Source organism: Vulpes lagopus, chromosome 2, assembly GCF_018345385.1.
Source record: "Vulpes lagopus strain Blue_001 chromosome 2, ASM1834538v1, whole genome shotgun sequence".
In the NCBI taxonomy this organism is placed as follows: domain Eukaryota; kingdom Metazoa; phylum Chordata; class Mammalia; order Carnivora; family Canidae; genus Vulpes; species Vulpes lagopus.
Window position 1 is genome coordinate 82,638,555 of NC_054825.1, and position 16,889 is coordinate 82,655,443.

Sequence of the window (16,889 nt, forward strand, 5' to 3'; positions counted from 1 at the left end):
ATTTACCTATATGAGAATAAACATTTTATCAAGTACAACTGTGGCAAAAATATTGAACTGACTTGTGGGAGCCATTGGGAGCTATGTGCAGCCATAAGATACTGGTTTATCACATGGAACAACACACTTCTTTGTGCTCTTACAGAGAAAGAACATGTTCAAGCAGGCCTAATGGGCTTGCACTGACCTCAGAATTCCACTCCCTGTCTGGCCCATTCTGTTTCACTAAAGCAAACTGATCTGGTAAACACAGTCTCCAAGTTCCCAATCACTCCCAAGAAAATTTTCTACAGTCTCTTGTGGAAAAAAAAAAAAAAAAAACCCAAAAAACCAGAGTTTTGCTGACACGCAGCTTCTACTAGTAGCAGCACTTAAGACTGCCAAAATAAAACACCAAATACACCAGTACTCCAGAAAGACAGAGAGCTGCTGTGTGATCATGTCAAGTGTTGGTCCCACAGAAGCAGAATCCTCATGAAACAGAAATATCCAGACACTTTTAAAGTCATCTTTATTTTGGTTGCGAAGATACAGTTTACTTAATATTTTATTTGTTCCCATTTGAAGTCTCAATAGCTTTGCCATGTAAAACACTGACTTCACTATCAAACTGCTATATAAGAACATTATAAAATACAAACTATAAACTAAGATAATCCCCTTTACAGTATTCAGATTAGTGCATTAAAACAACATTGATTTTAAAAAAGCAAGTGAGTTAATTGGCAAACATCCAAATTGTTTTCTAATGAAGGATGGTACAAAATGGTAGGCAAGGCAAACATTAAATTTTTAAGTGTTGGTGCTCAAAAACAGTGATTCTGGGAAAGTTGCTCACCCAAAGTAATTCTGACCCAAGGATACACATGTAGCCATCATTTTAAAGGACTTAAGGGAAGGAAATTAATTTTCCACAGTGATAGCTGTGGAAGTACACAGCAAAATAACAAGTTGGGATTTTTAGATTTCTAACAATAGGTACTGATTTTTCATACTCTTCCTTCAAATTACATTAAACATTTCTAGTGACTACACATATCCCAGCAAACATCAGACTTTAGCAGGGTCTATGTAAAAACAATCTACCCTTAGTATTTTAAGAGGCAATCTACAGCAAATGCTTAACAGATACACATCAGGAGTATGAGATACTCTAGGAAATTATTCATTGATTTCATTTAGAGTAAACAAGAGTTTTAAGAGAAAACCAATAATAAAAGTTAAATCGGTAATGTGTGCTGCTATGCACCAGAAAAACAAAACAAAACAAAAAACACCACAAACAGGTCTGTTAATTTTTTTTAAGTTATTAAGAATATTTCCTCTGCTGGCCCAAATTGAAATTAAATTTGAGATTTTTTTATTGAAGTAACACAAATCTGGGTGCATGTCACTCTGTGACAGAGGCAGATGCACATGGAAAGCACACACACCTTTACATTTACTCATTCCAAGAGCTAAGTCAACAGGGTAAATAAATTATAAATGAAAGGCATATACAATGTGAACAAAACCTCACAGTTGCCAGATCGAAAAGCATGGAAGTAATGCCAGAGGTCATATGAGAAAAACTTTCAGTGTTAGAAAATATCAGATTGAATCTAAAGGAAACTCCCCTCTCCAATGAAAGTAACAAAGTTTTGGGAGCCATCCTTTACGAAGTACTTTTAAAATAATAATAATAATAATAATAAAAACCATCATTACAGGAATCCTCCTACATAATTTAGAGAATGTAGTGCAATAGTGTGCTCCTTTATAATTTAGCTTTTCACTTTCCATATGATGAGACCAAGAATTACAACTCCGATGACAATGATAAAAATGATGATGCACAGGGTTTTTCTGGATTTGCGCTGCAGATGCAAAAACAAAAAACATGTTTACAGATGTAACAGAGCATCTCTCTAGCAACTGAAAATCACTTGGTTCACTTCTGGAGTAAAATCAACAGTAATTAACCATCCTCAAATTTTTGGCTGTATTTTTTTGCTTTACAAAAATCTCTTCAAATACAAGTGGCACTATTCTTTCAAAGAATAGTCTTCTTGAATTAATGATATAATTCAGGGGCCAGTTATTCAACTTTTGTCGGTAATTTTTCTGGGTGTGGTTAGGCTTAAAAAAGACACAAAAAAATGCAAGTTACTGACTTAGGTGACAGACTGAGCAAACCTACGTGTAATAACTAAGAACAGCTTAAAAGCTTATAGATTTTTAAACTTTCATCAAAGAGTTGCTCTGCAAAATGAGTTCTCTGAAAATATCAGCAAGTACAAATAAATGCTTGGCAATTTTTCCTGAAGTAAGTTATTAGTTTCCAAAATTCCCATTTTTTAATATTAATGGAAATTGCATTTAAAATCTCAGCATACAAATAAAAAACCAAAAAGCTAAAAAATTATAAAGTAGCAATTTAAAATAGAGAGTTAAGAGTTTTGTTCTATTCTTCATTCCTGGTCCAGCTGCAGATTTCTGTATTTCTTTAACAGCCTGCATATCTCACAGCAACATGCAAAAATCCTTTTTTAAAGATTTTATTTATTATACTGACAGAGAGAGAGAGTGCACAAAAGAGAGCACGGGGAATGGGACAGAGGGAGAAGCAAACTCCCCATGAGCAAGGAACCCGATGCTCAATCCCAAGACCCTGGGACCATGATCTGAGCCCAAGGCAGAGGCTCAACCGATTGAGTCAGCCAGGTGCCCCCGAAATCCTTTTTCTTACAAAGTTGAAAAGTTCGTAAATTTTCTTTGTCAACTAGTAGTACCATAAAATTTATGGAAAGATAGGTTTCCAACTCTGAAATTCTCCTGAAAAACTATGATGCCTTTCAGTATACCACATATTCAGTAATTTTTTTTTCAATTGAATACTCCTCCTTATACGAAGCACAACTTCTCTAGAGTTTCAGTCATCTTGCCTACAGATTTTCCCCAGCTCCACTTGAGCATCACAGACACATGTGTGATATACCTGTAAGAACCATCACAGGCTTCCCCCTATGGGGTATCTGTGGCCCAGGGACCCTCCATGGTGTCGTGTGGTGAGGTCCCAAGGTACTGCAACGAGAAAAGTACTAAGCAGCTTCCCTTCCACTCATGGTTCACCCAAACTATTTAGAAGCGCCATATTTTGCAGAGGCAAGAGTCTAATGTCAAGGCTTCCAAGAAGAACTACAGGGAAGTTGCTTTTTTCCTAGCACTTGTGTTGCATGGTTCTTTCCTCATCCTTTCAGGGCCTGTGGGATTCAGTATGGGGCAGCTCCAGACATGGAGGTTTGGCTTGGGAAGATGTATTTCTTTCCCCCAGGGTGGCTGTAGAGTTTTGCCCTTCCCTAAGGAAGGGGAAAAGTAAAACTTAGGAGATATATCTATATCCTTCCAAATACCAAAAGCAAAACAAAATTAACACGTAAACCTAGTTACTAATAAATCCTGTTAAACACTGTATTTGAGCAGTTGGGACTATTAGCATTTACGGATTTTTGTGTGTGTGTTTTTGACATTCATGAATGATACCTACAGTCTATGACATTAATTCTACTGAGCTGCATACCTGAATCACATGCACATAGAAGGTCAAGGTGAGTTAGAGCTACGCCATCATTGAATACAGTTGGCTGTAACTCAGCAATCTCTATAAAGCTTCACTATTCCCTATGTATCACTACGTATGCAGTGATTTGTCTGGTGTAAAATGGCACTGAAATGAAAGGGGACTTCTGAGGTTAGTGAGCAAAGTGAAAAGCAATTGGAAAATATCTAAGACTGTGACAACATCTTAGATATTTTATAAGGTGGCAACATGGTCTAAGAAAAATAATTATGAACGACAACATGAAGTGGAGTTTCAAAAAGGAAATCAAATGCTACGGTGGTATTTAGGGCTTCCCAAAGGGCCTGGCGTCATTTTATATTGTATGATATATTCATAGTTCACAGTCCTAATAGTTGTGTAGTAGTGTCATGTCTTTTGTATTGGTCACATATATGGACTCCTTAATTAATTAATTAATATATGGTCACATATATTAATCTGATCCATCTAAGAAATCAGTTCATTCCTGGTGAAGGATCTGCTGAATGCTGATTATACCTAGTGATCAAGGACACGCCAAGAGAATATAATTTCCATAGGACTTGAAGAGAACTCTCTAGAGCAAAGATCGTTGCCTTTTCTGTGCAGAGTGTCACAGACAAAAAAGAAAGAAAAGGTGGAAAGAAACAGTGAGAGAAACAGAAGAAGGTTATCAAGGAGATTTCTGGGTTGGAAGGTCACAATGGCATCAGAGACCGCCAGCTGTCAGAAACGCCTGGAGGTGTCCATCTATGGCTCCTCTCAGGACTCTATAAACACTGAACTTCCCATCCCTGGGGGCCACAATTCTGGTCTGACCCTGAGAATAAACAGGCCAACATCAGTTTCAAACTAACTGGCAGATTTCTGATCTGTCTTCCATGGGGCTTTTACAATTTAACATCTCCTTTATACCTGATCAGTCTCTCTCTCTCTCTCTCTCTCTCTCTCTCTCTCTCTCTCACACACACACACACACACACACACACACACACACACACATGGTGGAAAACCTAAATTACGAGAGAATTTACTGCAGTTAATATTACCTGATATTCTGCTGCCCTTGACAGCTGCTGGTTTGCTTGCTGAACATGCACGTCTGCACTTTCCACATTGGCTTCTATGCTGTCTTTAAAACAAAACACACACGCGCGTGCGCGCGCGCACACACACACACAGCTGTTAGATGCTCCAATAAGAGAGGTGCATAAATCACAAGATTTCATTCAACATAACACCAAACATGTTCACTATTCAAATGTTACCATCAGTTTACTATAGGGGGAAAGCTGAATTTTTTAAATGGCTCTTAGTCTTCCTTATGCTATTTGTCAAATGATCCAGACAACACACAAATATTTGGAAAGAAACTGGATCATCCTCGTTATAACACAATTCCAGTTCTACCTGGCAACTCCTGAAAAGTACTATTTTGTTTGTGGGCTCTGATGGCCAATGCAACTCTAAACATCTAACAAGTGTTCCTGAGGAAACAGAGTACTGAAAACCATCATCTGCTCCGCGGTCATCACCAACCTACTTCTGTGCTAAAACCTAGTCCTCCCTGAGGGCTCATGCAGCCTCCTGAAGTGGCGCCAGCTTTCCTCTGGCCTAGACATAGAACAAGCGGCACCCTGCAGCCTGAGACCTCTGTGTCTCGCTTCTCCCTGCCAACTCTCACTTATTCCCTGTAGCTGGACCCTTCGATGCTTCTATTACCCAAAACTGGCAATTTCTCAAGCCAACTGCTGACCGAATACCTTGCCTTTTCAAAGCCTCGACCATACTTTTTCAATGACTTTGCCTGTTTCCCTCTCCCAGCCACCCACTTCCAAGACCATATGCCAGCCCTTGTCATTACACTATTGCAACCTCTCTGTAAACTCATTCAAACCTCACTCCCCGAGTATCACCTGCTACCTACAGAGCACACTCCTTCCAACACCCGACTTCACTGACCCTACTACTGTTTCACCATCTCTCAACATACTTCATGCCCTCACGTTCCTCCTTACCCACCTTAGGTCCCCTGGGCCACCAGTGAACCACACTTTCTTGCATTCACCCTCGGCTCCCTTGCCACCTACTTTAGCCAGACTTATGTGACAAAACTCCAATCTGCACCTTTGTAGCTGAATATGGGTACAAAAAACAAAAGACTGATGCTGATTTATTTCCCTTGTAATTTGTGACTGCCTAGCAAGCTAACTTCATTTCAACTGGTACCTCACACTTAACACATCTAAAAATTGTTGATTTCTATCTCTCTAAACCTGCTCTGGTTATAGACTGCTCCATCTCAGAAAATGGCAGCATCATCCTTTCTCTGGCCTTGCCAAAAACCTGAAGAATTGTCCTTGAATTAATTCTATCTCACATTCACATCCAGCTGGTCAGTAAATCTTTTTGCTTCTACATTTTATTTATTTATTTATTTTATTATTTTATTTTTTTATGGTTCTACATTTTAAAGCTATCCACAATTCTGCTTCTCGCTGCTTCGCTGCCTTCCATCCTGATTTGAAGCAACACACTGCTCACTCCGATTCCTGCCATCATCTTCTAAGTGCTCTCTTTGCTTCTGGTCTTGTCCCTTTATGGTCTGTTCTCAAAGCGAGTAGCCAAAGGGAGTCTTTTAAACCTTGTGTCAGATAATAACATCCCTCTGCTCAAATCCTCCTGTGGCTTTCCATTTCCAACCATCAGTAGTAACACAAGTCCTCATGATGGCTCAGGGGCCCTCCACAATGCCAAAGTTTATGACCTCTGACCTCATCTCCATCTCCCTCATTTCACTCACCAAGAACACCAGACATACTTCTGCCTGAAAGGCCTTTGCACTTGCCCTTTGCTCTGCCTGGAAATTGTTCTTTCACTTGTTCCCTTAATGCCATGAAGTCTTCACTAAAATGTCACCTGTCGGTAAGGTCTTGCTTGACCACCCTAGGAAAGCAGAAACATTACCCACTTCTAGCAGCCCCATCTCACTGCTTGCCTTATTTTCCCGACAGCACTTATCAGCATTTACTTACTTTTCTTTCCTTTTAAAAAATCGTCTCTCTCTTCCAATTAGATTGTAAGATTTATGAAGGCAGAGTCTTTCATTTTCATTTACTTTCAGCTAAATCCCCAATGCCTAGACTTGTGCCTGGATATAGTAGGCACTCAATAAATACTTACTGGATGAACAAATTAATTGATGTTTGAAATTTTACCCTGTGATCTATTGTGGCTACAGAGAAGCCGTAAGAATTGGCAAATAACAGTTATAGTAAAGTACAGGTCCAAGTGTCTCATTGAACCAAATTCAGAACATTTATTAAATGTATCTTTAGACACATCCATTGAGATCTTCATATTTCTAAATGATAAAAATGGTCAGGACACTGATCAGCGCCAATGGTTATATCCTAACTGAAGAGCTATCACATTCAAAACTTAGGGGGAGTCTTAGTTGCTGACTTTTTAAAAAAAGAATTTATAAAAGAATGCTTAGCATCTAAGTAACACTACTAAATTAATCTACCAAAAAGATACTCGAATAAATGATTAGGCAAATGGATACCTATTCCCTTTAGTCTAAGAGACAAGATAGCATGCACAATTATAAACAGCACAGGTTTTCCAGAAAGTGCTTGGTGTGCTGAGAATCAGCAGGGGTTAAGAGGGAAACCAGGGATCCGGCAAACAGGCGGCAGTGAGGCTATGTGCTGCCTTCCACAGTCTTAGCACAGGAGGCTCTGATTAGATCTGGGGCTTCCAAGAATAAATGAAGCCAGTTGATTCAATCAGTAGGAGCCAAAAATGAGATCTGCTTTAGATAATGACAAGGGTGATGCTTTGTCTGTTGTAGACACTGTGCTTTTCATTCCAGGGGACCCCCAAGAGACAGGCTACTCTTGCTTAAGAGGTTACCACAGGTAAACTGCGTAAGTAGCCTGTTCCCATCTCAGCAGGGCTTACCTATCACATCTCCTTGCTCATGAATCATCATTCCCAAATCTTTAAATATTTCATTAATATCCATAATATCAGCCTGAGAGAAAAAGGCACATGTTATTATAATCAGAATTCAGCTCCCAATCTACAAAAGAAGAAAATTTAAAAAAACAAAACAAAACAAAACAAAACCCAAACCACCACTTAGACATAAGAGAAAATGACTCTAGGCTTAATACATCAATTTTGGAAATATCAAGAAACTATTAGACAAAAGGAAGCTTAAATAAGATGACCTTGAAAAACTGTAACCAGTTCTTTAAAAGGAAGTTTGTGACATTAAAAATACCAAGTGAGGCAGCATGGAAACCAGGAATCTTTGTAACAGAGAAGGACCCTGGGTCATTGAGTTTATGTTTACATAGTCTGATAATTTTTTTTATTATTAGCAGTATTTCCTCATAAGAGTATAAAATACCATTGATATTACACATCAACTTGACAATATAAAAGTATAAAACATTAGGTCTAAGTCTAAACTCTCATGTTAATAAATTTGATTATGCAGTGGAATAGCAATGAACAAGTTATAAACTCACTTTTCTTTAATATATCATAACTATTACTTTGCCTGATTAAAGAGTAAAGTTTAAATATTCTATATTGGGGGGCAATTTACCTATTCATCCTGTGCCTTAGTTTCCCAATCTATAAAATGGTGATGATGATGATGACAAGGTTAACTAACTACTTCATGGTTTTTATGAGAGCTGAACAAGATAGTGCAAAGAATTTATCAAATGTGGCTTGAAAACCCTCAACAAACTGTAGCCAACCTTCTAAGGAATAGGCAGGTTCCACAAGAACTAAGGCTTTCTCCATGCTAAGGATCTGAGGTGATCTCATAGGATAAAAAAACAAAAGTTGGAGACGAGGGAGGTATGCTTTCATTTTAGCGCAAATTCTAACGAGATTTGTTTAAAAAAAAGAAGAGAACTATTCTCATTTATGAGAAATGCCACCACAATGATATATTTAGTTTTCTTTGTCAGCCCCTCCCCTAGCATCATCTAAGCATCTTGAGGACAGACACGCTGAAGATGCTTGAGGACAGCGCAGCCACCCAGCTGCCACGGCAAACTTACTTCGAGTTGCCTAATGGAAGATTCTCTCTCATGAATAAGGCGGAGGTCATCCTCTGTAATTTCTTCCTCCTGCACCTGTACCTGAGGTTGAGCTTGGCTAACAGAACAAAACATCGGAAAAAAAAGAATGGTATTAAAATAATGGAAGTAATGGGATTTCTTTTCTTATTTAAGAAGCACAAAATAGTGTGTCTTTTCTTCAACGTCAGAGAACTGCTTCAATTTCTCATTTGTATTCTTAAGTTTTAAGATTATAACAGAAATATTAATCAAATTTTATTCATGTTTCATTTCATTGGTATTATTTTTTTAGAGTTATTAATTATTGGACTCTACATTTGGCAACCGGGTATTTCTTCTTGGTTGACCTAAATGTCACATGAGGAAATAAAAAAAATCTCCATCAAATAATAATTAAGTCAATAATATTTACTTGGATAAACATTTACAAATTACTGCCGAATTGGAATATTATATATATATATATATACTTCATAAATGATTACTTTGAAAAATTTTTCCAATTTATTGCTTTGTATTTATAACTTAGGATAGTCATGACATAATAAACTGAAAGCTTTCATTCTGTTCCAGGAACCATAAGGTAGAAAACATATTTGAAAAATCATCTTCTGATCTGTATGGTTTATATTTCTTACCTTTCCCAGGATACGAGATTCCTTTCCTTTGAGCTGTCTTCAGGAAAACCACCCTGGATAATTCAGTAATAGAATGCATTGAGGAGTGGCAAAGAAAAAAACACCATCACAACACTCACATTTTCTCTTATGATATTCTAAATGGGTTTATGTACACATGTGCATGTCTATGTGCAGAAAGAGAAATGTTTTTGTTCTAACTTTTTAGGTCAAGTGCTTCAAATAACAATAAAATTATTTCCCTAAGCTGACAAGGAAGGAATTCATTAAATATTCTCAAGGGCCAAATAATCAATATTATATGATTAAAATGTAATATAGTCCAGGAAACTCTACATTAAGGAACAAGGAAACAACCAGCAATGGTGTCTGAGGAAATTTAAAATGAGATTAACTCAAAATTCCACTAAAAGTTATCCCTTTGTTTATTTTCTTCAGGCTTATATTCATTTTCAGTATTCATGCAATTGATTCACTCTGTTCCTTTCTATCATCTTCATATAACCCAGGAGTAAAGCATTTCCTACATTGGCCAGATGCAAGGTGACAGCCCCTAGTACAAACCAAAGTGGGAATATCATTCAGGATCTGAGCCCTAGTCTTTTCTGACAAAATGTTCCCATATTTTTATATAATAATCTGTAATAGGGATCCCTGGGTGGCGCAGCGGTTTGGCGCCTGCCTTTGGCCCCGGGCGCGATCCTGGAGACCCGGGATCGAATCCCACGTCGGGCTCCCGGTGCATGGAGCCTGCTTCTCCCTCTGCCTGTGTCTCTGCCTCTCTCTCTATCCCTCTCTCTCCCTCTCTCTGTGTGTGTGTGTGTGTGTGTGTGTGTGTGACTATCATAAATAAATAAAAATTAAAAAAAAATAATAATAATCTGTAATATTTGGCTCCCTGACATGGACAAAATAACTACAGCAATACATAACTGTCATCCTTCTTAAAACTGAGCAGAGAAACCTGAAAATAAATATTCAAATATTGACTTCCAAGACAGTCAGTCACAGATCCTTACAACTTAAGAAAACGCTGATGCAGGCCTTCCAGGGAACAGCACATGCGCTTTATTACGCCCTGTTCAATACTCACAGATACTCTGGAGCTGGCTCTCACTCGAGCAACAAACTCTTTCTCTTTTTCAGCGGCTTGCCTCTGGACCTTTTGGAAGTTTGTCAGCGATGTTGTGAATTCAGCTACTAAGCGATCCTTCTGTATTTTCCTTTGACGCTAGAGGAAACGGAAAAACCTACTAGAATCAAGCTATACGGTTCTATAGAATTCACCAAAGTTGTTTCGCCACGAGTTGGCTCTTTATTCTGAAGTTTCCACTCACTCTCCAATTTCCTACTGTTTACATCTCAGCAACATTTTGACAGTATATTAAAGTACTATGTATATGTACTATCTTGAGGCAAAAGGTCCATAAGTTGGATTTCTCACCCAAAATTTTCATCCTAAAAACTGGCCCATGATTTTGAGGTTATTTTGAAGTAGTAGTTCTTTTGTCTTCTTTTTAGGAAAATAAAACCTTGTACTCTTACCTAACTAGTAACTTCCACTAAATGATAAGCAAGGAAATAAACATGCGCCCCTAGGAAACCTCACATCATGAATGTGTGCGTGTCACATGGAGTCAGTCCTGGAAGGCCAGGAAACAATTACTCAGGGGGCATTTTCTGAGCACTTGCTTAATTATGGGTCAGGGCAACTGCATGGAAATAATTTTTGCTTTATTGAACCACAGGATACTACCAGGGCAATTAAATATAGTTTTGTGTTCTGTGAACTAATCTCAAATACAATTTTCCCCCTTCATTTCCTTTCTAGCATAAAAGTTCAAAGACCCTATAATGCATGTAATTTCTTTCACATTCAATACATCAACAACATGTCTTAAGGCTTGATACCTGTTCACTGGGGGTGGTGGGCAGAGATCCAAACTCTTTAATGTACTTATCTGTTTCTTTGGCAAGTTGATTAGTATACTGCTGCTTCTGTTGCCTAAAGTAAAAAAAACACACATTATAGAACCAAAGAACAAAGAGATTTCTTTAAGTTACAACTCTGCCAGTTGAATCAATCCTTATAAATAGTTTGATAAAAATCACTATTTTATAGAGTGGCTCTAAATTTTCTCTATGAAAACAAAAATTTCAGGGCACCTAGCTGGCTGAGTCAGTAGAGCACATGACTCTAAATCTGAGGGTTATGAGTTCAAGCCCCACATTGGGTGTGGAGCCAGTTTAAAAAAAAAAAAAAATCCAGATTCTATTTTTTGATAAATACTGGTCAAATATTACATGGAAAGTTCTTTACTCACACAGGGCAACCAAGCTTTGAGAAATAAATCTCAGCAGCCATTTAGAAAGGAAGATGACTCGAACCAAAGCCAGACTATGGGATGTCCGATGTTTTAGATATGGAGGTGTTAGGTGGTGAGAGCCTTTTGTCTGCATCCCACAGTTGGGAGGTCATTTTAATAAATGAAGAGGATTTGTCGCCAGACTTTGTCCTGTTCTCAGGAGTACATCTAGCCTCTCTTCTTTCTCTATCTGGACATTTATATCCTTATAGATTTAAAAAAAAAGACGGGGGGGGGGAGAGGTAATCAATATACATTTACTATTTTTTTTATTTACTATTTTTAAGTTTGCTTTGGAAAGAATAATAGCATTTCTCTGTAACCAGAAAGAACACAATAAGAAGTAAATCCTATGAGTATCCATAGCTATCTTTTTTAGCTGGCTTATAAAGTAAAAAGTCAGATTTTTAACTCAAGAACTTGACTCTAAAAAAAAAGCTTAATCTAATGTTATGCTTTACAAATTACAACATCAGTACTTTTCAATATATTATCTCTCCTTTTAAACACTTATTTAGTTATCCTTGGAATCCTTTAAAATAATGAGATAGTGAAAAAAAATAAAATAAAATAAAATAAAATAAAATAAAATAAAATAAAATAATGAGATACTGTATAGGAGTATTTTTAGATATAGATACCTGTATTTGACTGATAAGGAAGAATTACAACCTACTTCTATCTATTTTCCAACTCTTCTACCTTTATTATTCCTTTAAAATCTTTAGAAATCGTAATTTAGCTAAATTTCTTAAAAGAAGGCTTACTGATGTCTATCTATGACAATCTCCACTACTAACCTTAGCAAAATATATCTATTAAGAATTACATGTTTCTATTCCATTTTAGTTTTTTTTTTTTTAAGATTTGTTAATTTATTTGAGAAAGAGAGACAGAGACTCTGTTCTGAGTGGGCAGCCTGATGCAAGGCTTGATCTCACAACCCTGAGATCATGACTGGAGTGGAGGGATCCCTGGGTGGCCAGCGGTTTGGAGCCTGCCTTTGGCCCAGGGCACAATCCTGGAGACCCGGGATCGAATCCCATGTCAGGCTCCCGGTGCATGGAGCCTGCTTCTCCCTCTGCCTGTGTCTCTACCTCTCTCTCTCTCTCTCTGTGACTATCATAAATAAAAAAATAAAAAACAAACAAACAAACAAAAACAAAACAAAAAAAATGACTGGAGTGGAAATCAAGAGTCAATCAACTGAGCCACCCAGATGCCCCTCCATTGCATCTTAGTTTAACAAATGGTGGTTTGTTATTTAGACTTGGGGTATTTTTCCCACCCCAACATCTCTCCATGGCAGAAAAAGTCCGTGTAAATTACATATCACTATAAATTCTTCAAACTGTACTTCATAAAAAAACACAAATTCCCATCACCTATCTTTTAATTTAGTCCTTTTTGCAATTTTTCCTTCTATAGCTAACGTTTTTTGGAATATCATTTATGACATACCTATTACTTGAAACATTGCTGTAACAGCACTGAATTAAGACTCAGGTTCACAATGATGTTAGGCAAATCATTACGCTCCTGTGAGACATATTTTCCTTATGAGCAAAATGTAAAGTTATTTGATCTATGTATTTTACCCCAGATGAGAAAGATTCAGATGAGAAAATGTGTAAAAACACTTTAAATATGCAACACCACAAAGTATTATTGTTCTTCTAACAACATATTAATTTACTGAAACATGTACCACTTAACTTCACTAGACCTTTTTTTTTTTTTTTTAACAGAAACTAATGCTTTCTGAAATTCAAGGATTTAGGCATAAGTTTTTGGAGGGATAACAATTCATACTGAATATGTACTGGATCTAAACCAAATAAAAATCTAGTCACTGGAGAGGAGGGGCAAGACGGCGGAAGAGTAGGGTCCCCAGGCCACCTGTCCCCACCAAATTACCTAGATAACCTTCAAATCATCCTGAAAATCTACGAATTCGGCCTGAGATTTAAAGAGAGACCAGCTGGAACGCTACAGTGAGAAGAGTTCGCGCTTCTATCAGGTAGGAAGACGGGGGAAAAGAAATAAAGACACAAAAGGCCTCCAAGGGGGAGGGGCCCCGCGAGGAGCCGGGCTGAGGCCGGGGCGAGTGTCCCCAGGACAGGAGAGCCCCGTCCCGGAGGAGCAGGAGCTGCACCAACCTTCCCGGCGGAAAGGGGCCCGCAGGGAGTTGGAGCAGGACCCAGGAGGGCGGGGAAGCCTTGGGGCTCCCGGGGACACTAACAGGCACCTGCGCCCCGGGAGATGCCCCGAGCTCCCTAAGGGCTGCAGCGCTCGGCGGGACCCGGAGCAGCTCGGAGGGGCTCGGGCGGCGGCTCCGCGGAGGGGGCTGCGGGGCGGGAGCGCGAATCTGACAGCGCAGGCTCCGAACACAGGGCCCCGGGACACAGCCCAGGATCCGGCCTCCCCCGGGACAGGCAGAGGCCGGGAGGGCCCAGGACAGCGAGGACACTCCTGCCCCGAGCTGAGCAGATCAGCGGCCCCGCCCCGGAGCCTCCAGGCCCTGCAGACGGAGAGCCCCGGAGCTACTGCAGGAGCTGACTCCAGGGCTGCAGAGCTGGCCCCGCCACTGCGGTTGTTCCTCCTGGGGCCTCACGGGGTGAACAACCCCCACTGAGCCCTGCACCAGGCAGGGGGCAGAGCAGCTCCCCCAAGTGCTAACACCTGAGAATCAGCACAACAGGCCCCTCCCCCAGAAGACCAGCTGGACAGACCAGTTCCAGAGGAAATCAAGGGACTTAAAGTATACAGAATCAGAAGATACTCCCCCGTGTTTTTTTTTTCTTTTTGATTTCTGATTCCTTACCCCACCCTTTTTTTCCCTTTCTTTCTTTTTCTTTCTCCTTTTCTTCTCTTTTTTCCTTTCTTCTTCCTTTTTTCTTTTTCTCTTTTCTTTCCTTCTTTCTCTCTCTTTTTCTCCTTTTCCCAATACAACTTGTTTTTGGCCACTCTGCACTGAACAAAATGACTAGAAGGAAAACCTCACCTCAAAAGAAAGAATCAGAAACAGTCCTCTCTCCCACAGAGTTACAAAATCTGGATTACAATTCAATGTCAGAAAGCCAATTCAGAAGCACTATTATACAGCTACTGGTGGCTCTAGAAAAAAGCGTAAAGGACTCAAGAGACTTCATGACTGCAGAATTTAGATCTAATCAGGCAGAAATTAAAAACCAATTGAATGAGATGCAATGCAAACTAGAAGTCCTAACGACGAGGGTTAATGAGGTGGAGGAACGAGTGAGTGACATAGAAGACAAGTTGATGGCAAAGAGGGAAATTGAGGAAAAAGAGACAAACAATTAAAAGACCATGAAGATAGATTAAGTGAAATAAACAACAGCCTGAGGAAGAAAAACCTATGTTTAATTCGGGTTCCTGAGGGCACCGAAAGGGCCAGAGGGCCAGAATATGTATTTGAACAAATCATAGCTGAAACCTTTCCTAATCTGGGAAGGGAAACAGGCATTCAGATCCAGGAAATAGAGAGATCCCCCCCTAAAATCAATAAAAACCGTTCAACACCTCGACATTTAATAGTGAAGCTTGCAAATTCCAAAGATAAAGAGAACATCCTTAAAGCAGCAAGAGACAAGAAATCCCTGACTTTTATGGGGAGGAATATTAGGGTAACAGCAGACCTCTCCACAGAGACCTGGCAGGTCAGACAGGGCTGGCAGGATATATTCAGGGTCCTAAATGAGAAGAACATGCAACCAAGAATACTTTATCCAGCAAGGCTCTCATTCAAAATGGAAGGAGAGATAAAGAGCTTCCAAGACAGGCAGGAACTGAAAGAATATATGACCTCCAAACCAGCTCTGCAAGAAATGATAAGGGGGACTCTTAAAATTCCCCTTTAAGAAGAAGTCCAGGGAAACACTCCACAAAAACAAGGACTGAATAGATATGATGACACTAAACTCATATCTGTCAATAGTAACTCTGAACGTGAACGGGCTTAATGACCCCATCAAAAGGCACAGGGTTCCAGACTGGATAAAAAAGCAGGACCCATCTATTTGCTGTCTACAAGAGACTCGTTTTAGACAGAAGGACACCTACAGCATGAAAATGAAAGGGTGGAGAACCATTTACCATTCAAATGGTCCTCAAAAGAAAGCAGGGGTAGCCATCCTTATATCAGATAAACTAAAATTTACCCCGAAGACTGTAGTGAGAGATGAAGAGGGACACTATATCATACTCAAAGGATCTATCCAACAAGAGAACTTAACAATCCTCAAAATATATCAATTAATAACCAAAGTGAAGGAATCCTTAGATAATAATACACTTATACTTGGTGACTTCAATCTAGTGCTTTCTATACTTGATAGGTCTTCTAAACACAACATCTCCAAAGAAACGAGAGCTTTAAATGATACACTGGACCAGATGGATTTCACAGATATCTACAGAACTTTACATCCAAACTCAACTGAATATACATTCTTCTCAAATGCACATGGAACTTTCTCCAGAATAGACCACATACTGGGTCACAAATCAGGTCTGAACAGATACCAAAAGATTGGGATCGTCCCCTGCATATTCTCAGACCATAATGCCTTGAAATTAGAACTAAATCACAACAAGAAGTTTGGGAGAACCTCAAACACGTGGAGGTTAAGGACCATCCTGCTAAAAGATGAAAGGGTCAACCAGGAAATTAAGGAAGAATTAGATTCATGGAAACTAATGAGAATGAAGATACAACTGTTCAATATATTTGGGATGCAGAAAAGCAGTCCTGAGGGGGAAATACATCGCAATACAAGCATCCATTCAAAAACTGGAAAGAACTCAAATACTAAAGCTAACCTTAGACCTAAAGGAGCTATAGAAAAAAACAGCAAATAGATCCTACACCCAGCGGAAGAAGAGAGTTAATAAGGATTCGAGCAGAACTCAACAAAATCGAGACCAGAAGAACTGTGGAACAGATCAACAAAACCAGGTGTTGGTTCTTTGAAAGAATTAATAAGATAGATAACATTAGCCAGACTTATTTAAAGGAAGAGAGAGAAGACTCAAATTAATAAAATCATGAATGAGAAAGGAGAGATCACTACCAACACCAAGGAAATACAAACGATGTTAAAAACAAATTATGAACAGCTGTACGCCAATAAATTAGGCAATCTAGACGAAATGGACGCATTTCTGGAAAGTCACA

General features: G+C 39.0%; 1 protein-coding gene across 6 annotated transcripts in view; it reads right to left on the reverse strand.

The window, feature by feature from the left end:
* Window positions 1-16,889, reverse strand: part of STX7 (syntaxin 7) — a 64,337-nt gene that overhangs the window by 17,167 nt on the left and 30,281 nt on the right. For 4 of the 6 annotated variants that reach the window (XR_005985974.1, XM_041743254.1, XM_041743255.1 and 1 more), the window contains 6 exons: window positions 11,238-11,331; window positions 10,420-10,557; window positions 9,327-9,379; window positions 8,668-8,764; window positions 7,547-7,619; window positions 4,630-4,712 (listed from right to left, as the gene is read on the reverse strand). Coding sequence is in view for 5 of the 6 variants with exons in the window: in XM_041743254.1 (XP_041599188.1) it covers window positions 4,630-4,712; window positions 7,547-7,619; window positions 8,668-8,764; window positions 9,327-9,379; window positions 10,420-10,557; window positions 11,238-11,331 (538 nt within the window). In the remaining variant the exon portion in view is untranslated. Of the gene's footprint in view, window positions 1-494; window positions 1,857-4,629; window positions 4,713-7,546; window positions 7,620-8,667; window positions 8,765-9,326; window positions 9,380-10,419; window positions 10,558-11,237; window positions 11,332-16,889 lie in introns of those variants that run through there. The other 2 variants (XM_041743257.1, XM_041743258.1) reach the window with 1 other exon arrangement.